This window comes from Ochotona princeps, chromosome X (assembly GCF_030435755.1).
Source record: "Ochotona princeps isolate mOchPri1 chromosome X, mOchPri1.hap1, whole genome shotgun sequence".
Taxonomy (NCBI): domain Eukaryota; kingdom Metazoa; phylum Chordata; class Mammalia; order Lagomorpha; family Ochotonidae; genus Ochotona; species Ochotona princeps.
Window position 1 is genome coordinate 105,218,180 of NC_080865.1, and position 26,708 is coordinate 105,244,887.

General features: G+C 37.6%; 1 protein-coding gene across 1 annotated transcript in view; it reads right to left on the bottom strand.

Moving 5' to 3' along the window:
• The window catches only part of GABRA3 (gamma-aminobutyric acid type A receptor subunit alpha3), a 128,314-nt gene that overhangs the window by 38,978 nt on the left and 62,628 nt on the right, over window positions 1–26,708 (bottom strand). The window contains exon 5 of the mRNA XM_004598539.2: window positions 15,927–16,009. Coding sequence (XP_004598596.1) covers window positions 15,927–16,009 — 83 coding nt within the window. The remainder of the gene's footprint in view (window positions 1–15,926; window positions 16,010–26,708) is intronic.

Genomic DNA, 26,708 nt, shown 5'->3' on the forward strand with positions numbered 1-26,708 from the left:
TCCCTTGGAGGGTGGAAGGTAGGGTCAGGGGGAGGAATGACTACAATATTACCTTATACATACTTCACATACTGATATCTACAGGATCCAAAGCAGTAGTTAAATGAGCAAATCAAGCTAGATGTAAGGAAAATAAAACGCAAGAAAAGAAATATAATCTTTGTCAATTATAAAGCAAACATATGATATAAAGCAAAAATTCAGTCGAGGGGTACATTAAATGAAAACAGAAAATTGTAAATTAAAAATAACAATGATGATTTCAATTTCCATTCATAACTTGTTCATAACAATTTTGGGGTACAAACCAGAAACTTCATATTTATTCTTCGGTACCAGGATGTTAACAGCAGGTCTTGTATTTGGAATTCTAATATCAAGTACAGAATTTTTTAGTGTTTAAAAACACACATACAAGTCAAGGAAATTGTGGAGGAATCAAGTGGAATTATTTCGTTTTAGTACATGTAAGAAATGAGTTGACTCCTTGCACATCGATTCTTTGTATAATCTGTATTTGGAGTGAATACATTATCCTAACACCCATAAAAGGGAGTTGACTGTCAAGCTTTGTCCTGTCTTGGATGGGGAAGTGACTCTAGCTTATGGTGGCAATGAATGGGTTCATAGTGTTCTCTACATAAATATTTTATAACAAGTCTGGTGTTAACAACTCACAGGTTCAAATTATAACCTGCTTACATTAGACTTTCAATACTTCCAAATAAACCATTTCTTGGTTTTCCTGTAATGTGCAAAAGACCAACAACTTCTTCATTGACATGAAAATCCTCATGGACATTATAAAAAACATATACATTGCAGTAATCTTATATCTTTGCTGTCATATGGTAGAAAAGAAAATGCCGTAAGAAATATAACTTTTCTATATAACTTGCTCTATATATGAGTACAGACATCTCTACAAAACATTGGCAACAATAATCCAGTTTTATACACAATTTCTACTGCAATTAATGCATATGTATCATCTATAAAATATTTTATTTCTTGGAAAAGTTTGCTGCTGAAGGCATAATCAAGTTTCCCAGGATTAAGATGCAAATCTCTTGAATTTTCAATAAGAATCATAAAAATAATTTTTGTTTGTTTTTGAAATACAGAGGCAAAGAAAGATCTTTCATCCACTGCTTCACTCCCCACATGCCTGCAACACCTAAGACTAGGCCAGATTGAAATCAGGAACCTGAAACTCAATCAGATCTCCCACATGGGAGATGATTTGAGTCTCCCAGGTTGTCCAGTAGTAGGAAGCTAGAATCAAAGGAACAGGTAAGATTCAAAGCCAAGACACTCCAATATAGTGTGTTAGCATCCAGGTAGCATCATTTTAAAATTTTATTTTTATTGAAAGTCAGATATATAGAGAGCAGAAGAGACAAGAAGATCTTCTGTCCAATGATTCACTCCCCAAGTAACTGCACCAACCCAAAGCCAGGAGCCTGGAGCCTTTTCCGGGTCTCCCATGTGAGTCCAGTATCCCAAGGCTTTGGGCCATCCTTGACTGCTTTCCCAGGCCACAAGCAGAGAGTTAGATGGGAAGTGGGGCCACTGGGATTAGAACCAATGCCCATATTAAATCCTGGTATGCACAAGGTGAGGACTTTAGGTGCTAGGCTACTGCGCCGGGCCCTCCAGGTAGCATCTTAACTATTTTGCCAAATGTCTGCCTTTAGTCTGATATTTTAACATTTTGTTCTACATATTTTCAACACAACAGATCCCCCTCTGTGGTTTTAATTTCTATGGTTTTAGTTAACCATGATCAGTGCAATCCAAAAGTACTGACAGAAATTTCCAGAAATAAAAAAACATGTTTTAAATTGTGCACTATTCTGAGTAGTGTGATGCATTATCATTATTTCTTTGCCCAATATGTAACTCATCCCTTTGACTCATATCCATGCTATATGTACTATTTGTCCATTACTCATTAGTAGCTATCTAGCTTATGGTTTGACTGTTAGTGCATGGCATCACAGTTGTTGTGCTAAAATAACTTACAATGTAGCCTAGCATTACATCAGAATGCCTGCATCACTTATATCATCGTGTCATTGCAAATCATCACAAGACATGTTGACAGAGTTCATTCAACACAACTTCTAGTATAGTATATTGCTAGAATTGTTTTTTAAGTTATTGTTGTTAATCTTGTTGTACCTAATTTATAAATGAAACTGTCATGAGAATATATGTACAAAAACCCATAATGTGCATAGAGTCCAGTATTATCTGCAATTGCAGGCACCCACTGGGACTGTGCAGTGTCCTAGTTGCAATTAAAGGATAGGGGCTACTTTATATCATCTAGAATTTTTGATAATGAATTACATAATTTTGATATCTGAAGTTTTATCATTTTCATCAGAAATTTACTTTGTATACAAAGTAACATTGTAGAATTACTCATTTAAAATGAAAATGTAAACTTTACCATTTTCTTTATAGTCATCTTAGTCTATATTCCTTTTATTTCTTTTTTAAATATTTATTTTTTTGTGAAAGGCAGATTTATGGAAAGAAGAGACAAAAAGATCTTGCATCCACTGGTTCACTCCCAAGTGGCTGCAATGGCCAAAACTGAGCTGATTGGAAGCCAGGAGCCAGGAACTTCTTCCAGATCTCCCATGTGAATCCACAACCGCAAGGCTTTGAAACATTCTGCACTGCTTTTCCATGCCATGAGGAGGGAGGTGATGGGACGTAGAGTAGCCGGGATGCAAACAGAGGGCCATAATGGATGCTAGCAGAGGCAAGCAAAGGATTAGCCAATTGAGCCATCGTGCCAACTCCCAGTCTATATATAATTTAAAACACTTTTTTGGCAAGTATGGGTACAGGAATCATTTGGCTTTGCTCTTACTTCTATGAGAAGTTCTTATTTCTTTTATAAGTGGAATGAGATTGCAATTGAGTGGATGAACTGCAACTGATATTGGAACTAGTTTTCCGGGAAAAATATGTTATATGATTTGCAAGAGGTATCCAACTACTTAGCTTCAGCTGATAATTACCAGGTCAGACTTTTAATCCACTGTTGTTAGACTATCTGGTCTTGTAAAATAACAAAAATCATCTGCAATTTCATATCACACCTCTCAAATTTCAAATCTTGGCCAAAATAAAACCCTATAATTTGTAAACACTATCAAATTTGTAGCCCCTAATTCACAGCTTCTGGTCTTGAGATGTTTCCTTATGCATTGCTTCAGTCACTTGTGATTCAGCCATAGAAGCAAAGCAGCCTCTGCTGGCTATATGAGATGCAGGGCTCAGAAGGAATTGTAGTTCTTCAAACTACTGTCATCAAAAAAGAGAAATTGTGTCAGGTTTCTTCTTCTACCCTTCCCTAAAATTTATTCTCATATAATGTAAGAACTGTCATGACGCTATTTGAGAAACGTAATTTCAAAAGGCTCTTGAGTCTTTTTCCCCTAGTACTTTCTGTCTTCTGTACATATGTATGGAGTACTGCTCCGAAGCAGAGAATTAGCTGTATATGTTTCCGTACGTTTACTTTTCAGGCGGTTGTATCATCCTACATTTAAAGGGCAGAGCAGTGTTCCATCAGAATGCCCCAAGAGTCTCACTATGTAAAAGCTAGAAAGCTTTACTCAGGGAAACAGGAAACAATGTAACGTTTCTTTTTATCCCTAAGAAAATTAAGGAATGTGTCCCTGGATCTCTTAACCTGAGGCCTAAAATACAGCCTTGACTATTAACCCTAAAAAGTACTGGCAGATCCTCATGCATATGTAGCAATAAATTGGTACTTCAGAAGAGATGTAATTTCTTTGGCAATATTATATATAAAAAAAGAAGGATTTGGGAAGGAAAAGCTCTCTTCTCGTAAGTTGGAAGTCAAATGTAGGAAAGACAGGAAGTAATGAAGGAAGAGAGGAAAGTGAATATACTCTTGTGGAACTGTGGTCCTACTGCATTTACTTGTTGTATATTATGGTTAGTGCTACATTAAGTCTGTGATTATAAGCTGGATTGAAAGTATGTTTTTTATAAAAAAAATAAAGAGTAAAAATAAAAGAAGGAAGAAGAGGGGTGGGAGAGAAATCAGGGAGAGTCAGGCAAGTTTTATAATGTTCCTAAAATAGTACTTGTGAACAGTATATGAAATTTGTTCTCTGTATATTGAGAAAAATTAAGAAAATATTGACAACTATTCAAATATTTTCTCAGAGCCTCACCCTGTATTGATAAACAAAGGTTAATATGTCACCATGACCACTATCCAGGAGCACACAGGCGAGGCGGGGAGAACCCATTAGATATAAGGAGAGTATGACATAAAAAGTATGTATACTGGTGAATCAAAAAAAAGTGTTACATACAGGCATGAGTGAGAGCTATTACCCCTGCTTGGAACTGGTTGTAAGAAGGATTTGTGACACAGATGCTACTTAGAACGCAAGGCCACTGTCATAAGGTGAAAAAAAGGCATTTCTCACAAAATAACAGCAAAGGCAAAAGTGTGTGAAGGCATGGACTAGTGAAAGATTTAATAGTATCACTGGAGCTATAAACAATGGAAAAGTGAAAGTAAAATAAAATATCTCACTCTCAGAAATGCAGGTTTTCAACAAAAAGCTACCAGAAGCTATGAACTTGCCTAAAGGACAGATGAATATTTTGAAGGCATCCCAGTAACTGCAGTATGGACAACGAGTAGGAGAGAGTGAAACTATTCCCCAGCAGCACTGAAAAGGCTAACGCAATGCTTCATGTCAATGCTGCTGAGAATTTAATATATGATTTGAGGCAGTGGGTTTAAATGAGTAGGGCAAAAGAAGAAGTTTCAGAACAGAGAACAGATAGTAGTTGATTCATGACAGATGAAACAAGAAACAAGGGCTTTTAGTGAAAGATCCCGGATGACCCTGAGATTGTAGCTTTATTGGAAAGGCAGATTTATAGAGAAGAGACAGAAGGATCTTCCATCTGCTGGGTTATTCCCCAAGTAGCTGCAATAGCCAGAGCTGAGCTGATCCAAACTCAGGAGCCAGGAATGTCTTCTGGGTCTTCCATGTGGGTACAGGGTCCCAAGGCTTTGGCCCGTCCTATACTACTTTCCCAGGCTACAAACAAGAAGTTGTATGGGAAGTAGAGCAGCCAGGACACGAACTGGTGCCCATATGGGATCCCAGCACTTGGAGGTGAAAGATTAGCCTGCTGAGGCAATGCATCGGCCCCCAAAGTACACAGTCCTGACCCTTCTTCTCAGTTCCAACCATCCCTTTTTCATACATGACCCGGATTAGCGTGTTTGTGTGCGGGACCAGGGAAGTCGAGGCTGGATATTTGGGAAAGATTATAGCATGCCCCCCTCATTAAATTTCATATGGGCTGTTCTTTTCCAAGCATGTCTTTCTGTTACCCAAAGCTTGATGTTTAATAGTACCCATGAAAATGGGATACAAGAAACAAAACAAAGCAAAACAAAAACAAAACAAAACAAAGAACACTTCCCTGGAAGCATCCCAGAGAAAACTTCATATTTTCAGACTGATTACTTGTTTGATTCAGTCATCTAATCAACAAATATTAGTGGAATGGCTGGGACCCAAACAGCACCCATATGGGATGCTGGTTTCACAGAGGCTTAGCCAAGAATACCAAGGAGCTATCCCCTAACTTATTATATTAGAAAGCAATTGTGAACCCATTAAGAATACCTGCCTCCCGCATCAGAGTATGGGGTTCAAGTCTACCTGTAATTCCAATAAAATTTCCTGCTAAATTGCACCTTGGGAGGCAGCAGGTTATGGCTCAAATATTTGGGCCCCTGACACTCATGTGGGAACTCATATGGACTTCCTGGCTCCGACTTCAGCCTGGTCCATCCTTGGCTGTTACCATTCAGGGAATGAAATAACAGATAGAACACTTCAGGATTATGTCCACATGTGTCTGCTTTTCAAAAAAAAGTGAAAAAGAATTTATAATGCTAAGGGAAATGAGCCAATCCCAAAAGGTTAAGTACCACATGTTTGCCTTAATTTAAGATGATATGATGTTATGTATAACATGTTATGTTTTGAATGTTATATGTTGTGTATAAACTAAAATTGAAGTATAGGTGAGGTGGTCACAGAAGGTGGTTGGGAACTCGCATTTACTTTTAACATATTGGTTACTCATTACTATGTCAATTAATTCCATAATGATGTAAATTTTTGCTGATGGTATGTTGGAGCTTTCAATTGACTGGGATGATACTCTGCTGGCTCTGTCTTCAGACCAGAGAGGGTATACCTAAGAAGCCGTTGAACTTGACGGGACAATAAGATGCTGGACTCTATGTTTGGTATACGCTTGCAATGGGGAAATCTCAACTGAACTTGAGCTGTGGTTATGCAACAAGGTGGAGGAATCCACCATGGTGGGAGGGTTTGGGGAGGGGTGGGGAGAATCCAAGTACCTATGAAACTGTGTCACATAATACAATGTAATTACTGAAGTTAAATAATAAATAATTAAAAAAAAAAGAATTTAGTCAAAGATAAATGTTTTATAAAGAAGGCTTATAGCCATTTTGTAAGTCATTTGAGGCCCAATTCCCTCATGTATCTTACAGCATATTGAGAAAATATGCATAATAAACAATGAAGATTATGACAGTTATATAATTGTGTGTTACTATGATATATATATATATATATATATATATATATATATATATATATATATATATATAGGTTTGAACATTTCCAGGTATCAGGACAGGAGCACATACCTGAAATAGTCACAATCTGACCCAGTGATTTTCCTGGTTGTGCATGATTAGCTTCATACCATGCTAATGACAACTCAGTTTTGCAAATTACATAGTAATCATTCTATATGTATAGAATACTGCATTTGTAACACTATGTACACATTTAGTATGAGTATTCTCTCAGAGAATAACATGCTTCGGAAGCAGAATAAGTTCTTAAAATGGCAACTTTGAACTTTGAATCTGTTTAGTTTTTTTGCTGTGCAGAGATGGTCAAATTGTGTTATTCTAGCACTGTATGAAATAACTTGCTGATGTTTTCCAACCTCTGAGTATTCCCTACATGCTTCCATTTGGAACAGTTTAAAGTTAACTGTTTCTTATTTTAAAAGTTTGACTTTCTTAGTAATGAATAAAGGACATTAAGAAGGCTGAAAGTCTCTTAAGAATAACATGTAATTGTAAAATTCCCTGGAATTGGAAATTCCTGCTCTTGAAATCTGTCTGGTATATCAAGAATTTGGCATTACTGCCAATATCAATGATAAATAAAATATCAAAGATTTCCAAAATCAGACATTTGTTTTGCCTGTCTTTGTACTTGATATAAATTGAATCAAACATATTATGTGTCTAGCTTTAGCTCACTGTTATATTTCTGGTCTCATTCATCTTGATTCATGATAATGTAAGATTTCATCTTGTGAATATGCCAGATATTTAATCCATTCCAGTGGACTTAGGAACATTTTGTCTTTTTGATTTTAGCCTTTCTGGTGGGCATTTAATAGACCCCTCTAGGGCCCAGCGCAATAGTGTAGTGGTTAAAGTCTTCACCTTGAACGCGCCAGGATCCAATATGGGCGCCGGTTCTAATCCCAGCAGCCCCACTTCCCATCCAACTCCCTGCTTGTGGCCTGGGAAAGCAGTGGAGGATGGCCCAAAGCCTTGGGTCCCTGCACCTGCGTGGGAGACCTGGAGGAAGTTCCTGGCTCCTGGCTTCAGATTGGCTCAGCTCCAGCCATTGTGGCCACTTGGGGAGTGAACCATCAGACTGAAGATCTTCCTCTCTGTCTCTCCTCCTCTCTGTACATCTGCCATTCCAATAAAATAAATGAATCTTTTTAAAAACTAAATAATAGACCCCTCTAATTGTAATTTGCATTTCCTAGCTAATGAAGTGGTCACTCTGTGTGTGTATATATTTGGGAAGCCCTGCTTTAAGGTGTCTTTCCAGTATTTTTGTCCATTTTCTACTGAAATTCCTGACTACTTATAGATGTATAAGAAGCGTTATAGGTTTAAGTCCTTTTATTTTAATATGTTATCTATACCTCTTCTCCCAGCCTAGGACTTGCCAATGAGCCCCTTAATTATGCTCTGGTAAAGAGAATTTCTAACATTTTAATATACTCCATATCTGGTGTTCTACATCAAGACTAAGCAATCCGTACACTTGTTAAGCTCATGAAGTTATCGTCTTACATTTTCTTCTTAAATTTAAAAACACACCTACTATGTGATACAGAAATCATGCTATTGAGTGTATATCCAAAGGAAAGGTAGCTAGTACAGAAAATAAATACCTACACATCAATACTCATTGCCCCATTATTCACAAGAGTCAAGATATGGAATCAATCTAGGTGCCCATCAAAAGAAAAATTTACACATACATATGCATACAATGGATTATTATTCAGGCATGAAAAAAATGAAATCCTGTCATTTGTGACAACATAGATAAAGCTGGATGATATTATGCTAAGTGAAATCACTCACACACAGAAAATCAACTATAGGATGAACTTAGTTGTATGTGGGACCTAGAAAGCTTACAACCAGGTTTGCTCGGAAGTGTGAGACAGGAGGACACAGAGGGAGCTTGGATAATGGGTACTAAAACACAGATTATAGCGTTCTACAGCATAGTGGGATGACTATAGTTCACAGAAATACATAATAGAAATCAGGAGCTCCATGATTCCAATCATAAAATGATGTCAACTCTCCTGAATTGTTCAGTATCCACTGTATATCATGCACTGAAATGTCACGTTGTACTCTATTAGTAAAGAGAATTATTTTCCATCAAAAATGTTTGTAAAGCATTTAAGGAGCCTGAAAGTTAACTGACTGGATCCCCAAACATTGAATAGATGTGCTGACTTATCATACTGTATCCCATAACTATGAACAATAAAACAATAATTAAAAATAAGTAAAATTTAAAACTAAAATAGTAGAAAGCTAGCATATGAGGAGTGTGGCATCACCAATGACTGGTGAAAAGTGTTGGGACATTAGGTATATTCATTTGTCTATCACTTGTGATCTTCCAGTTTTATGCCCACACTCTCCATATTTCTCACATTGTGAAGACGAACTTTCAAAAACAATTTCTATAAAACTTCCTTCCCAGATCATATGAAGCCATATGAGACTGTTTCTCAAAAGTAAGTGAGGAAACCAGCTCATAGCTTACGCAGGTGGTAGATTCCTTGCCTGGTTAATCTTATGGTTCAAATTTGGATGTAATTGCTAAAAGTTATTCATCAACTTCAAGACTTTGTGAGCCACCTGAAATCCTCTGTATATCCTATGCCTGCTTAAACAAGGCAAGTGAATGCTGTTGCTAACTTAATTAAGTTGCTAACTAATAAAAAATTACTGAGTTTTTACTTGTTCCTTTTTCACATTTAGATATGCGATCCACCTGGATTTTTTTCTGTATGATACAATAATGTATCAGAATATCTATCAACTTTCTACTCCACTCCATTAGTATTTTTACATATCTTTGCAACAAAGATAGCTTCTCTGAAATTCTATAGCTTGAAAATAGATCTAAGATATGTAAGGCTGCATTAGATGTAATCATAATTTGTCTAGTTCTTTTCTTCAAGATTTTCTTTGCTATCTTTGATGCTTTCATATTTCCATATAAAATTTAGAAGTAATATTATTTCTTCTTATTTGTCCTGCTTGGTGTTTGCATAACTTCATGAATCCTTGAATTTATATTATCAGTTTATAAATGATTAGTCATTTCTTCATAATTGATTTTTCTCTTTTCTCTGCCTGCTATCCTTCTGAAAAATTACACATTCCAGTTATTTTCCTATGTCCCACGTGTTTATCATTCTTTCCTGCATTTCGTCTTTCTGCTATCAGGTTTTACTATTTTCAATTTACTCGTTTTCTAGCTATTTAATCCTGTCTTCTGGTTTTTAGTTTGACCATCCAATAATGGTTTCAAAGATTTAGTGATTTGAAAGACACAATTATACCGAGAGAAAGAGATAGATTGAGAGAGAAAAACCATCCATGAACTGGTTCACTCCCCACATGGCTGCAACAGCTAGGTCTGTCCCCGGCCAAAGGTCTCCCAAGTGGACAGCAAGGGTCCAACCACGTGAGCTGTCTCTGCTGCTTTTCCTGACGCATTAGCAGTTAGCTGAATCTGAAGTGAAACAACTGGGACTTGAACTGGCATTCATATGAGAAGTTGGCATTACAAGTGGTGCCCCCAACACACTACAGTGCCGGTCCCATGTATTCAATTCTGAATTTTCAACTTGGCACTTCTTTGTAATAATTTCCCATGTATTCTTTTTTATACAAATCCTAATTTTCTGCTATAATTCTCTTTCATCTGTTCTGTTCAGCTTTTCTCTCAGTTATTGGATATATTAACCAGGTTTTTAAAAACATTGTCTATAAACAATGAAATTTAGATTGCCTATATATCCATTTCTGTATTTTATTTTTCATTTCATTGTTGTTTTTACATATTGGTTTTAGATCATATAGGCAGCCATTCACATACCTTGTTTTTTTTATTGAATTCAACACATTGTATATAAAATTGTACAGTTTTCAGAGTGAAGCTTCTCTTTTGTTGAAGTTTTTATTGTTTCCTTTACTGTGAAGGCAATGTGGGAGAATTACCACTTTAAACCCATAAAGGGCTGAGCTGAATTACAGTCTTGTTTGAGTCTGGTCTGTTTCTGGTGTTCTCATGCAATTAGGACAAAGCGTTCTAAGGTTCAAGCTGATAGCCTAGCACATTTTTCTTCCTACTGGGATGCTGCAGAAAAGACAGTTCTACCTATCAATTTTTCTCTAGTAGTATATGTGCTCTTTGTATTGAGGCAAACTTGAATCCAAGCTGAAAGCCAAAGCCAGATTTAGCAAATCACACACTACATCCCTACCCCAAGAGAAAGAGTTACAGGTTGCAAGTTGAAACTATATGACTAACAGACATGAAAAAAATGCTCAGGGTCCCTAGCTATTACAGAAATACAAATAAAAACCACACTGAGGTTTCTACCAAACTCCAGTGAGATTGGCCTAGATTTAGAAATCTATGAACAACACCTGCTGGCATGGATGTGGAGAGAAAGGTAGTCTAATTCACAGTTGGTTGGGTATAGGCAAGTGCAGCCACTATGGAAGTCAATATGGACAATGCTAAGGCAACTGAAAATTGATGTACTGTATGAGTTAGCGATCCCATTTCTGGGAATATATTCAAAGGAAGCAAAATCTGCATATGAGAAAGGGATCTGCAACCTTATATTTACAGCAGCACAATATACAATAGTGAAACAGGGAAACAACCCAGATGCCTGTTGAAAGAAAAGTGGATGAACTGTGGTACATATACTCCATGGAATACTACTCAGCCATTAGAAAGAATGAAATTCAACCAGTTGCAACCAAATGGTCCCAACTGGAGAACATAAAATTCAGTGAAATAAGCCAATCCCAAAAGGACAAATATAATAGGCTTTTTCTCATATAAGGCAACCTTCATGCAAAACACAAGATCAACTAATATGTGGGTAAACATATATATGCATATATTTTCACTGATCAACTGTATAATGGAGACTAGCATACAACATAGACTGCAGTACACATCTCTACTTCCAAATTGAAGATGGACTAGCAATGAAACTGTTAAATATACCTTGACAATATGATGCTAGATTTTCTACCATTTCCTAGACCTACAATGCCTGGATCGAATTAGACAGTAGAATGATGGACTTGTGCCTATTGCTGAAGTACTATACTATTGTAATAATATGGGAGGAAATAGTGAAGAGGGGGGAATATAGCAAGGGAGGAATTGGAGGTGGAGGGGGGAATCCCTATACCTACAAAACAGTGTTATGGAAAACAATAATACTTATTATTACAAAAATAAAAATATTATTATTATTATTATAAAAGTAGAACACAATATGGCATGCTTACTACCATCACAGTTACATGCACTCCTGACCAAATACTCTGAAGAAATTGCTAGTAATGAAAACAGTTATGTCAGCCTGTGCAAGACGTTTTTCATTTTGTTTTTGTCAAATTTGCCTTTATACTGGGGTTACAATCTAAGTGAAAGAAACTGATAAACCTGGGGAAAAAAGAAGTTCTTTTCTTTCTCCAGTATAGTAGTGTCTTTAGATATTATTGCGCCTACACTTTTAGGTTTTCTACTTGTTCATCAAGGGAGCACTGGTCACAGGAAGGCAACTCTGCCTTACTCACAATGGAAGGAATACTCATCTCATTTGATAGCAAAAACATTAGAACAAAATTCTATAAGCCACCATTGATCTTTTTGTTTTCTCCCACTCCAAGGGATCCTGTTTGCAATGGAAACAAGAATTAGACCACCTCTATTTAGTTCCACTACTATCACTGGGAATTGAACCATCAATATCCATTATGTGAAAAAATGCAATAAGGTCCTAACTGGACACTTTAATTTCATCTTAAACATATTTTTATTTTGAATTCTGAATTATGTGGTACAATTTTGTATAGGCTGGGATTCCCCCCAAACTCCCACCACCCAACAGATTTTCCCCATTTTACTACAATAGTATAGTCCTTCATAAGGAATCATCATTCTATCAGTCTCTTAGTTACGTGTACCCTGACATTGTTGGTACAGACAATGTCAGACAGTCCAGCATCCCATTGTCTACACATGTCCAACAGTTTCATTGAGAATCCATCTTTTGTCTGGAAGCAGGGATGCATGTTCCATTATTCCCCCACATCTGTATATAATAGATACTAGTACTCCATCACTATACATTTCCATAATTCAGAAGCCATGAAACAAGGTCAACAACTGGTACGAGTTACAACAGCCACAACAACAACATCAACAACAAATTACAGCACCATGAAAAAAAAGTGCCACTGAGTAACCAACACATGAGTGACAACAAGGAAACACAAAAGTCTCTTGGGAAAAATGATGCCACTGTGTAATCTATGAGCCAGTGATGAATTCGATAAGAGAAAAGGAATTATTTGGAATAAACAAAACTGAAATAAAAAAAACATCAAAACACATGGGATACAGCCAAAAAAGCAACCAACCAACCAAAAAACAATATGAATCAGATTATTGAAGTTACACTTCCCATGTTGATTTCCTTATATAAGAGAGAACATGTGGTATTTGTTCTTTTGTGATAGACTCATTTCACCGAGCATAATAGTCTCTAGTTGGGACCACCTGGTTGTAAATAGAACAATTTAATTCTTCTTAATAGCTGAATAATATTCCATGGAGTAGACGTACCACAGTTTCTTTAACCACTCTTCCTTGGATGCACATCTGGATTGTTTCCATGTCTTTGCTATTGTAGATTGTGCTGCTGTAAATGTAGGATTACAGATCCCCTTCTCACATGCAGATTTCATTTCTATTGGGTATATTGCTAGGAGCGGGATAGCTGGGTCATATGACAGATTTATTTGCAATTCTCCAAGCAATCTCCATACTGATTTCCAAAGTGGTTGTATTAGCCTACAGTCCCACCAGCAGTGAAGGAGGGTGCCTTTCTCCCCACATCCATGCCAGCAGGTGTTGTTAGCTGAGTTCTGAATTATCTCCTTTCATACATTTAAAAGGAGATAACAAAACGCAGTATGCATACTATAAAATTCTTTACTTTAAGGTATGAGATTCAGTGGTTTTCTTTGTATTTAATGTTGTGTGTTGACAATACTGTACAAGGCTTGTTTATTATCAGAACATTTTCACCAACTCAAAAAGAAAGGCTGTACATCTAAACTTAAGAATTATTCTTATGAGCTTAATACATACATATGTATTATATATACATACATAATATATATATATATACATGTTTAAAGATTTATTCATTCTTATTTGAAAGGCAGACTTATAGCACAGAGAGAAACAGAGCCACACACTCACAAAGAGAGAGATAGAGAGCGAGAGAGAAAGGAGAGAGAGAGAGAGCTTTACATCTGTTGATTCACTCCCAAATAGCTGCAATGGCCAGAGCTAGGATAGTTTGAAGTCAGGATCCAGGCACTTTTTCTGAATCTGTAATGTGAATGCAGAGGCTCAAGCACTTGAGCCACCTTCCATCTCTTTCCCATCACAGAACAGGAAGCTGGATCAGACATGGAGCAGCCTGAACTCAAATGGGCACCCATATGGGATGCCAACATTGTAGGTGAAGTCTTAATCTGTTACACAACAACACTGGCCCCTTAATAATTCTTTTAAAACAAAATATTCCGGTTATGTTTTGCTTTCTCTTAACATATAATTCAAAACCAGTTGGTGTACTACAGGGCACTAGATGATCTAGCTCTCCTCAATATTATCACCTCCTAATACTTCTCCCTTACTCACTCTGCCCAACCCCATTGGCTACTTTCATGGATCTTTGAACAAATCAGACACTTCCCTAACTTCATGTCTTTTCCCTTACTGATCCTTCTACTTGGAGTACTATCTCCTCGGGTATTTGCATTGTTGACCTATTTACTTCCTTAAAATGTCTGCTCAAATATCATTTAAACTTAAGTTGATGCATAATAATTACACATGTTTATGGGGTAGAGTGAGACAGTTGGATATAGTATATAATGCCTGATGACTGAATCTGGATAAATTAACATTTTTGTTGCCATAATCATTTGTCATTTGTCTGTACCGGGAGCATTAAACATCCATTTTAGTAGTTTTTTTTTCTGAAATACACAGCAAATTATTATTAACTACACCCATCGTCATATGCTCTAGAACACCAGAACATATCCCTCCTACCTAATCATAATTTTGTACATGCTGGTCAATCTTTCCGCTTCTCTTCACTCCCAACCCATTTTCCAAAAAAATATTGTAAGCCTGTTCACTTCATTCTATAATACTTTCATATTTTTTGGATGATTCCCCTCACTTTCCAAACTATTTTCTAGTTTCATTTTTTATTCAGTTTATTTTATCCTTCACCATCACTTTCCACTCTATAATATGAATTCCAGAAGGATAGGGATTTTACTTTTCCATGGATACATTCAAAGCTTCTAGAAAGGAGTCTGGCACACAGCAGGCAATCTGCAAATATTGGACGAAGTAATGATTGAAAAAATATGTCATGCTTGATTAACAGGTCATAGTCGATTATTTGGGTCTTTTCAAATTCAATTTATATTTCAAAACACAAAGATAAATCCAATTTGATATTATCTACACAGATCTTGAAATATTTCTCTGATGATTCCCTGTAACTTGCTTGAAATTCCTAAATGCATAAATTCACTCAAATTATATGCAATTTCTATTTTTTCTAATTTACTTGAAAATAGACTTATTTATCACCTCTTTTCTATGATATTTACAGCTACTGGAAAGGAAAGGAAATATGCTCAGAAAGGTGCAACTATCTAGAGTCACTTTCTGTCTACCATTTATTATTGAGAATTGGAAATAGGTGTTGCAGGTGGAATGTTTATTTTTAAAAAATGCAAGCACATACTATTTGGGAGATCTTGTCCTCAGAGAGATGCTACTGTACTCTATGTCAGTTCTTTCTTACTCTGTCTTCTGGGCAATTTAGAAATTAGGTGTTAATATTTCAATTTACTGACACAGGAATTAGTCTGAAGCAGTGCAAGAAGATATGGTGCTTAGAAAGAAACTCTATCAACTGTTAAGTTTCCTTTTGATCAGTTAGTACAACTCAACCACACTTCCCTGACTCACTCCTAAAGCAACATAAATCAAAGTTCTCATCTTTAGACAACATCTGAGGGACAGAATAGAATTGTGAAATTTCTTTTGTAGTATTATCAGACAAACAAAACATGATAAAATACATACAGCTTCCAAACTTCAATGGGCAGGCGTGTACGTCCATGGGAAAATCTTCCAAATGCATGGGACATTCAGCATGAATTGTTAACCTAAAAAAAAGAAGAAATGAAAAGAGACTGAGCTAAGACAAATGTTACTAACACAAAATTTGCACTCTGCACCAATTATATGCGCCTAAGAATAGAAGATAACTTGGTTTAGATTCACTGAGATTCAAACCTTTATGACTATGAGAAATGTGTTCAATAAGCCAGATAGCCTCTCAAAAGAGCATGCAGTGATCTGAGTTTTAGATCAGATCTAGATCTCATTCTATGAACTTTAAAAAATAATTTGTCTGTCTTAATGGTACTTCCTTAGCCATTCCCCAAGAAGCCTAGAAACATCAGTTCCTGACTCATTGTCCTGATCATAGCTTAATTATTTCTGAAGTAATAATACTTGGTAGGCTATTGTGTGAGCTAACCATCTTCCCCCATCTGATGCATACCAATGCATCAGAACAATGACTATGTCTCACTTCTAGGCAATTAGCAAAGGAGCCTGTTGTAGAAAGAGTATCTTGTTGAGATAATAAAGAAATAATTGTGATGAATCCCTTAGGTAGACTCCAATTCTCATTCTCTTCAAGCCCCCTGCTGCTGTGACAATATCAGAGAGCAAGGTCCTAGCAAGAGAACATCCCTGGGCTACTGCTGCTAAGTAATGATTCTCTTTAGTTGATGAGAGTGAACTACCAGGAGATACTTGTCAAATTAGACATTCATATGTCCAGGAAGGCAAGGAGGTTGAATGTATAATAATTACCATTATGATAGTCATTGGTAATAACTCCTGAGATGCTCACAGCATATTACAACTGCTAAAGCAGACTGCCATCAACAATCCTGTTCAGACCTGTCCCTAACATTTGCTATGTAGAGTTACTAGTTGTATGTGTATGTGAGTGCGGCTTATCCCTTTTGCTCCCTATGGTAACCCTGTGAGGGGCATTTTCCAGGCATTGTTTTCATTCCTCTTTCAAATATAAGAATTCACTAAGTTAAAGTGCTTTTCTCAGAGTCACACAAGCTGGAGAGTTGGAGTACAAGTCCATTATTTTTCTATATTTCTGTGCATTTAATGGTAGACATCTTCCCATCCTCTTGGTAATCTTTTAGTCACATAAAAGATACTCTAATTATTTACAGTTACCTTTGAACAAACATCATCTACAAATAAAGTAGCTATGAGGAGACAACAACCAAGAAAAAAAGAAAATCAGAGGTATAAACCAGAAACCCTCCCCTCACAGGGACTATTGTAAAGGAGAAGATAGATAACTTCACATATGTGATTAACGATTAACATAGGCCAAAAGTTGAAGACATTAACTCGAATATTGTCAGTGCACTCTCTCTTGCAGTAAAATCTAGAAGGATCTTAAAAGTTGCAGCTAGGTGGAGGGAGAGAAGCAGAAAAAATATGGTACAACAGGTCAGACAGTATTAGGTTGTGTTCAGGAGACAATAAAAGAGCCCAGCATAATTGCACTTGTGAATTACCCTGTCTATACAAACATTTGCTTTTTTGTCCATGCTCTGTGCTCAGCTAGGAAAGTTTAGAAGTGGATAGAACAACCGGAAATTTATTAAAAGTCAGTGCTGATTCTAATCAGAAATCACTGCCTTTCTATCCTGAATTGATAATCTATTAATTTGACCTTAATTTTCACATCCCCAGGGTTTCTGGGTAGGCATAAAGCAATTTCCCTTTGGCACTTCTCACAAGAGGCAGTATCTTGGAAATAATGTAAGTGGGCAGAAGGAACACAATTTTCTTTATTAAACCCTCCTGGAATCTTCTTAGTACCCAACACAGGGAGCAAATTTCTCAGTGAAATATATTTCTCTTCTGTCTGATTCTTTGAATCATGAAGTCCTCTTTGTTCTTTCAGGATAAAGGTCATGTTGGTAGGCTATTGCCAGGGAATAGGGGAAATCTTCTAATTGCCCAAGGAATTAGTTAAAGTTCCAAGGACCCTTGTAATCTTATTCCAACCTTTTACAGTGCCAATAATGTTTCTAAAAATAAGAGATGAGTAAGTATTTGCTGAAAGGCACACTTGGTTTCTGTCTTCCAGCCCAGTAGAGTTGAAGGGAATGCATATCTATCTATAGTCACACACACACACACACACACACACACACTCACACACACACTAATATATAATTATAAACTTACTCAGTAAAATTATTTACACCTACTCTCTTCTGGTTCACTATCCTTCCTAAACTTACTGCAAAGTCTTGTGTTCATGCATAAATTTAACAAGCTGTTTGAATATTCATTGATTTTTTTTGCTTGAATGTCAGAATCACAGAGAGAAAGAGGGAGATATATAGAGATCTTCCATCCACTGCTTCACTCCCCAAATGGCCACAATGGACACAGCTGAGCCTGACTGAAGCCAGGAGCCAGGAGCTTCCTCAGAGGAAGCATGTGGGTGCAGTGGCCCAAGGACTTTGGTCATCCTCTTCTGCTTTCCCATGCCATAAGCAGGGAGCTGGATTGAAAGTGAAGCAGCTGGGCTTAGAACCTGTACCCACAGGGATTCAGGCAGAGGATTAGCCTGATCATGCACAGTGCTGACCCCTTAAGACACGTTTTTGAGCTCACTTAGAATATCAGGTGAGATATGTTGGCCCAGGCTTAGATGAGATTGCTATTAGGAGTAGCAGACAGGCACACATGGAAAGTCATAACACAAGTTCTGTGAATACAAAAAGGGTAAAGGAATTAGTATGTTTGAGGCCATCATAGAAGGCCTTATAGGACCAAGATCACCTAGGATGAAGCTTAAAGGATAAGCAGAAAGAAAATGCATATTGTGTATAGCAAATTTATGAATGCTACTATGCTAAATGAAGATTACATATGCTAAAACACAAAGGAATAAAAATGCCCATTTCGGTAATGATAATGATGCAAAGGGCTAGAGACAAAGCTTTAAGACTCGGGTTAGTGTGAGATGAGGCTGAAGCTAGATCCTATGCAGTGAACGCCATCACATCATAAAAGATCAAGTTGATCTAGGTTTAAATTAACAACTGGCAAAGTCAGATGAGTCTTTCAAGATCACTCAGGGCAACAGGATAAAGGTACCATTTTCCCATTATCACTTAGATCTATCAAGAAACCTCATTGGACATGACTTAGATATTGTCATTTACCTTAAGGAATTGTTTACTTGATGGTGATGGATGCAAAGCAGCAAATAGCGAAGTGGTTATTACTCTTTCTTCCTTCCTTCCTTCCTTCCTTCCTTCCTTCCTTCCTTCCTTCCTTCCTTCTTTCCTTCCTTCCTTCCTTCCTTCCTTCCTTCCTTCCCTTCCTTCCCTTCCTTCCTTCCTTCCTTCCTTCCTTCCTTCCTTCCTTCCCTTCCTTCCCTTCCTTCCCTTCCTTCCTTCCTTCCTTCCTTCCTTCCTTCCTTCCTTCCCTTCCTTCCTTCCTTCCTTCCCTTCCTTCCTTCCTTCCTTCCTTCCTTCCTTCCTTCCTTCCCTTCCTTCCTTCCTTCCTTCCTTCCTTCCTTCCTTCCTTCCTTCCTTCCTTCCCTTCCTTCCTTCCCTTCCTTCCCTTCCTTCCCTTCCTTCCCTTCCTTCCTTCCTTCCTTCCTTCCTTCCTTCCTTCCTTCCCTTCCTTCCCTTCCTTCCTTCCTTCCTTCCTTTTTCCTTCTTTCCTTCCTTTTTCCTTCTTTCCTTCCTTTTCCTTTCCTTTCCTTTTGTTTTAACATTTATTTATTTTTATTGAAAAGTCGTATTGGCAAAGAGAAGGAGAGACAGAAAAAAAAAATATTCTGTCTGCTGGATCACTCCCCAAGTGACTGCAACAGCTGGAACTGAGCCGATCCAAAGCCAAGACCCAAGAGCTTCTTCCGGGTCTCCCGCATCGGTGCAGGATTCCAAGGCTTGGACCATCCTTTATTGTTTTCCCAGGCCATATGCAGGAAGCTAGAAGGGAAATGGAGCAGCTGGGATATGACCTGGCACCCATATGGGATCCCGGCACTTACAAGGTGAGAATTTAGCCACTAGATTACGGTGCTGCCCATCGAACATTTCTTTCTTTCTTTTTTTCTAAGATAAATAAATTGTTCTGAGGTTATTTATTGGTGATGGTTTCCCAATTGTTCATATGTTAAAATCATTTAATTTTACACCATAAATGATGAATTGTATAAAACATATGAACCATATTCAATAAACTGGTCTAAAAATTGGGCAATTGAAATTACATGAGACACAGGTTGTAAACAAAAATCAAAAGTGTCTTCACATTGCAGATGACATGTTCAGACATTCTGGGTAAATAGATTGGTAGGATGTCAAAAATTTTGAAATTCTTCAGTCAGGGTGAGCTAGGCTCCAACACCTACTGGTGTGTAAAAAAGCGAATGAGATGTGGGACATAGTGGCTGAGGCTGCTGCACATATCAGAATGCACAGGAACCAGGGTTGGGGCATGCCTGGTGGGGGTTATGAGGGTTGTTCCGACCAGGCTGCAGTTCCCATTGGTGTGCATGAGGGCCAAGTGTGTGGTGGGCAGGGTTGGGATGGGCTACAGCATCCATTGCTAACTACAGTGCCAGCGTTTGCATTCATATGTATAACTCCTGATTCCTAATGTAATATTCATTCCACTGCAACACAAGGTCTCCTTTCTGGCGAGGATTGATATCTAAAATAGGGGGTTCTTTAAGCATGGGCCTCTCTTGATTGGTAAATCCTCCTGGTGTTAGCTTTTTAACAGATTCAATCTGCCTGGAGACTGACTCCTTGCTTTTAAGAATAAAATGGGGGAGGGTCATTTTCAAGGCCTTTATTTCTCCTTGAAACTGGCAAAAATGAAACAAATGTGAGCAGACTTCTCAGAAATGCTTTTCTTCTTCTTTCTCCCTTGCCCAAATGCCAGTTCCTCCTGTGAAGCTCTCCAGTATATGGGCCACTAATCTCAATTAGAGAGAGAGAGAGAGAGAGAGAGAGAGAGAGAGAGAGAGAGAGAGTTCCATTATGATTTAGAGTATAATGACTAAAGTTCTCTATCTTTCCTCCTGGAATGTGAGCCCTGGCAGGAAATGGGTTTATATCACTGCATGCAAGCACACATTAAATTATGAGTGACTGACAACTAATGCTGTTACTTGCTTTTCACCTTATTCTAAGGTTCTGAAGCAAACAAACAAAAAATGAGCTATCCCAACTCTTCCAGGCTCTTACTTTCGTTCATTAGAGTGAAACTCGCTAAGCGTGGCTCTGTGAGTTAGTTGCTAGCTTAATGATTAAGGAACTACAGGTGGAATCCCCTAGAGCAAAAGCCATTATGAAAAAGAGCTATGTGAAATAAAGCTTTCAATGCTTGATTGGTCTGATTATATTAAGTCCTATGCAACTAACAATCTGGCCCAAATGGTTTTCTTGATTCCTGATCATTTTAGAGGCACTTTCTATAATGAAAACTCAAGTGCAAGTGCAAGAGAGAAGCTTTGCTGTTAACACTTAGCAGAGCTGAGTTCCTGGAATTGCTCAGAATAGATCCTCAAATAATTTCTCTTTGGAACATCACAAGTACATAAGCAAAACTGACCCAATCATGTATCAAAAGAGTAAGGGAAAGCATAACAGTCTGAATATAATAATGGACCTCTCTTAAAAACACACTTTCCTTTTGATGACTCAACTTGGAGAAAACTAGTGCGTATTTCCTTTCATTTTTAACTAAATATACACTGTATTATTATGGAACATAACAATTAGAAAAATTTGTCTGGTGTATTCCATTTTTAAAAAATTACATTGTCTGTGGGCCCGGCGTAGTACCCTAACGGCACAAGTCCTCGCCTTGGATGCGCCGGGATACCATATGAACACTGGTTTATATCCCGGCAGCTCCACTTCCCATCCAGCTCCCTGCTTGTGGTCTGGGAAAGCAGTTGGGGACGGCCCAAAGCCTTGGGACCTGCACCCGCTTTGGGAGACCTGGACAAAGTTCCTGGCTTCGGATTGGTGCAGCTCTGGCCGTTGCGGTCACTTGGGAAGTGAATCATTGGATGGAAGATCTCCCTCTCTATCTTTCCTCCTCTCTGTATATCTGACTTTGCAATAAAAAAGAAATACATATGTTTTAAAATTACATTGTGTCACAGTTTTCTTGAGTTCTAGACATGCATTGGTAACTGCAACTTGTTTCATTAACTTCAGGCTCATTATTTAAACTGATAATCCAAATGCTCACTAGAGAAAGTGGTGCAATACAGTTGGGGGAGGGACATTTGCTTTAGCATAAGAGTTACCTGGTTTTCTACACTTGCTCTGCCACTTACTAATGGTGTGTCATGATTTTATTTATTATTAACTATAAAGGTGGGGATGAGACACCAGTGCAGTGGCCTACAGTGTCAACATCCCACATGGGCTCCAATTCATGTCCCAGCTGCTCCAATTTTGACCCAGGTCTCGGCTTTATGGCATGGGAAAGCAGCAGAAGACGCCTCAAGTTCTTGAGTCCCTGCACTCATGCAGGAGATGGCCATTTGGGGAGTGAACTAACAGATGGGAGACCTCTCTGCCTCTTCTCTCTCTCTAAAATCTGTCTTTCAAATAAAAATAAGTCTCTTTTTTAAAGTGAGGATTATAACAGCAAAATAAAAGGCACTACAGAGTGGAGATGTGCTGGAATTTATATCAGGTAAATTCCATGCCTCTTCCATTTCTTCTCTGTACTATGGAGTTGTCTACTTACTGCTATTGTTGTCAATTTTCTAATCTGAAATTTTAGTTTAAAAATCAAACTGGAGTTGGTAGAAACTTACTAACTCCATTTTCTATCTTTCTCAGGCACACAGCAACATTTCTTTTTCCAAATGTTTGCAGTTAGACATGTCTACATGACATCATTCTAGTCAAAGCAATGTAAGCAGAAGACTTGAAAACAACCTCCCTTTAAACACAGTCCTCCAGGTTCTTCCTTCTTGTGTTTCCTTGACACAAACTAGCTTGGAAGCCATGCATTGAATCTGGCAGGACCACCATCTGAACGGAGCTTCAGTTCCTGAAACAACCTTGGAAATCAGCTGCCTGTCAGTGAGGAGCATGCAGTCGGAAATTAAATGATCAAGAAACACTTCTCTGTTGTGTTCGAACTATAGTATTTACTTGGATTTAGCAATTTGTGTTAGCTCATCATGTCACTCACTTTTTTAAAAACCAATAATGCTTTCCTGTAACTACAGGACAAATGTTTTCAATATAACCTACAGATCATTAGCCCAATTATAATTGTAATGGTTATAATTTCTGCTACTCTGCCTTATCACTGCCATTTCCCGAAAGCTTCTTATTCCTCCTCATTCAATGGAAATGTTAACAATGCTGATATCATTTACCTCTAGACGGCTAGGAGATGTCTTTGCTTACCAGAACCATCCATGCAACATCCTGAATATGTTGATCTCCAGTGAGGCACCAAATACCATTCTACCTTGTGAGCAAATCATTATTTCTGTATTCATGGATAGGCCTACTGTTTCCTAATAATGGCATCATCTTGGCAAAGCCATTTTTAAAATTTTTGTGAGGCTATACTACTGGATCAGTTCAACAGTGATAATAAATATATTTTATTCCCATACTGAACAGTTATGAAGATTAGAGATATTTTATTTAAACTGTCTGGCAATAGGGGATATTCAAGGCACAGCAATTTTTATCTATATGATTTTTCCCATATTATGGCAGCTTTAATACCAAGTACCTCATCTTCAGACCTGCCTTTCTCCAATCTGACTTCTACAATGCTCCCACAGCGATCAATCTGAAACGAAAATGTATTTGATTCATTCCTCTGCAATCAGCTGCTCAGTGGATGCTCATCTTATGCCAGCATAGCTTGTGGGAATCCCTCATGAAACCCATATTGTTTCTTGTTACTCTGTCCCAGTCACACCGAACGTCTTTAAGTTCTTTCCAGGCATGATCACTACCTCCCTCGCTCATCCGTCATGCTTTCATATCTGCTGAATTTTCTCTATGGAACCTTTCTTCAATATCTTTTCCTTAGTTTACCTCTCACATCTTTAGGTCTCAGTTTAAAGATGATTTTCTCTGGAATTCATCGTGGTTATTCCCCAAATGACTCATTTTGTTGTCTCTGCTAGATGCTCCCATGGGTAATCTCTGCTTCTGTATCATGTCTCACAGGAGATGTGACTTTCCTTATGCATGAGACCAAATCACAGATAGGAAAGTACTTCATAAAATTCATGGAAACTGTGGATTAAAAAGGTAAGTTTGCTTGATGAAAAAACTTTGAAATTCTTGCACAGCTTTTTCATATTTTGCATTTTTCTATGAAGTTTTTGAGTACCCCCCATCCAAGACTTTGGGCAAGGTATTTCTTCTGCCTGTAATACCCTCAGTTATGGAAGCCCTGCTCTTCACTTCTTTGATAGTGACTTACACTTCCTTCAATATGAAGGAGAGAAAACATGCATCATCTCTTTTTCAGCTCTCCTTGAATCATCTGTATAACTTTACGCTCTTTATCCTGTAAGTGGATCTACTTTTTCCCTCTCTCTGTACCTAAGGGACTTTATATTCCTATACAATTACCTGTGCACAAATCTCCATAACTACTAGTCTGCAAGAGCATCAAAATAAAATGTTTCATTTTCTCTTGAGCTCAGCACATATTCCAGAACTTTGAGCATAATAAACACTTTAAAATGTGTTAACTGAATCACTCAAGTCTATAGGATAAAATTTAGTTAAACTAAATGAATAGTTCTCCCTTCTGTTTGGTAGTCAGCGGCACTTTGTTTTTACCATATTATGTGATGTGTATGCAGTAGGTTTAAAGAACAACAGAGAGTGCATTTACCCATACCCACATCAGAAGCAAGTTGTTATTAACAGAGATGAAGTGCTGTGTATAATCATGCCTAAATAATAGGAAATACTTTCAAATATGTGTATCAGCTTGGACTGCACTCTGTTAATCTGTGTATTGTTCAGATTCTAGTGTCCCTGCTGCTGAAGTAAAGAGAATGTAATGAGCTTTGATCTGCATATGATGCTTGGTCTGAGGTCTCAAGATGAAGAAAGGCAAGTCTTCTTTTTATACTGCCCTAATTGCATATTCATGTGTTGCTTAGTCATATCTTTCCAGGACGTTTTCCTTCTCAGTTTTTGCATGGAATCCAGATAAGATTTGTGCAGGCCAAAATAATAATAGGAGTTACACCTAACAAGTAAAACTTCCTGAAAAACCCTAAGTCTTCTGCAGACCTTATTCAGCTTGTGTTTTCCATGTGCCTGGAAGACAGGCAAGTAATAACAGGATGAAGGACTGCAGAAAGCAGACAGTGTAAGACTGCAAGGTCACTAGACCAATAAATCATGGGGTCCTAAAAAGCATAGCTTTTGTTTTGCTTTGTTTTAAGCCCAGTTTCCCCTCCAGACACACCTCCTTAAATCCTAAGTCAGCAACCTCATGTATAGGGAAACCGGGGCTTCATCATGCTCCTGTATTTTGCATTGCCTCTATTTTTCACTTCAGAGTAACACAATGGCCTTCCACATAGACACCTAGCTCATCAAACTTCACATTCTTGTCCAAATCAAACTAGAAATTACAGCTAGTGATGATCATTTTCTCATTCATGTAACTCTACTTTTGGCTATTTAATCCTTTGCTCTGCATTATCCTCTGCCCCCCCATCTGAATTTTTTCATTTTCATATTTCAACAACCCCATCTTCCTCCATCTTTTCTCCCCTTCTCTAAAAAATCTCAAACATCTTTTCCTTTAACTGCTCAGTTTCTCCTCTGTATTATTCCCATTCATTCTATATTTCCCCTCCATTTATCTGAATTTCTACTGTGTTCAGTTCCTTTCTTGCCTATTATTCTCTCCTACCCTAGCTTTTGCTCTATTTACTTTCCAGCTACATCTCCTCATAATCATTCCATCTCTTCTGTTTCCATCTATAATATTCCCTTCATTCCACAACTAATGCACGTCTATCTCGTCTACAAATCCTTTTTATTCCCTTTATCACAAGCAGTTTTTTCTTCAACTTATTCCTCCAATAATGCTCTATTTTCTCCATATTCCACATTATATTTTTATCCAGCCATATCTCTTCTCTGTCATCTCCCTCCCACCTCTTTCAATTGAGATCCTTTCATACAGTGTGAGAAAGGGTTTTTTTTCCTTTTACACGTACAGGTCAAAGTGTGATTTGGATACTATCTTCTTGCAGTTTTCTCTGGGAGGTTTATGTCAGTGAAATGTGATTTCTGTTATATCTTTTATCTTTTCCTTCCTACTATCTCCTTTCTGCTATCACACAAATATGTGCCTGTTTCTCCACTGGAGATAAAGAAAATTACTAATTTTACCATTGAATGTAGTTATTAAATGCCTCTCCTTTTCATTGTTAATCAAAACTTGCAAAAGCATTTTCTAGCTACACAACCTCTACTGTAACTCCTAAAAACTTTCATTGCACAAACCATTTTGTTGAAACATATATGTGAATAACCTTAATGCCCTCCTTGGTGACAAACCTAGTACATACTTTAAGTATCTTTACTGCTGGATCTCTGTAATAAAAAAATGATATTCTAAGAAATGTATAAATAAGAGCCAGAGGACTCATTCTAGCTTGACCGGCTACCAACTAGGGAAACTTGGATGTTTCTTACTTTATCTTGGTTTCCTCATCCATAAATTAGGGATAATACTGTATCA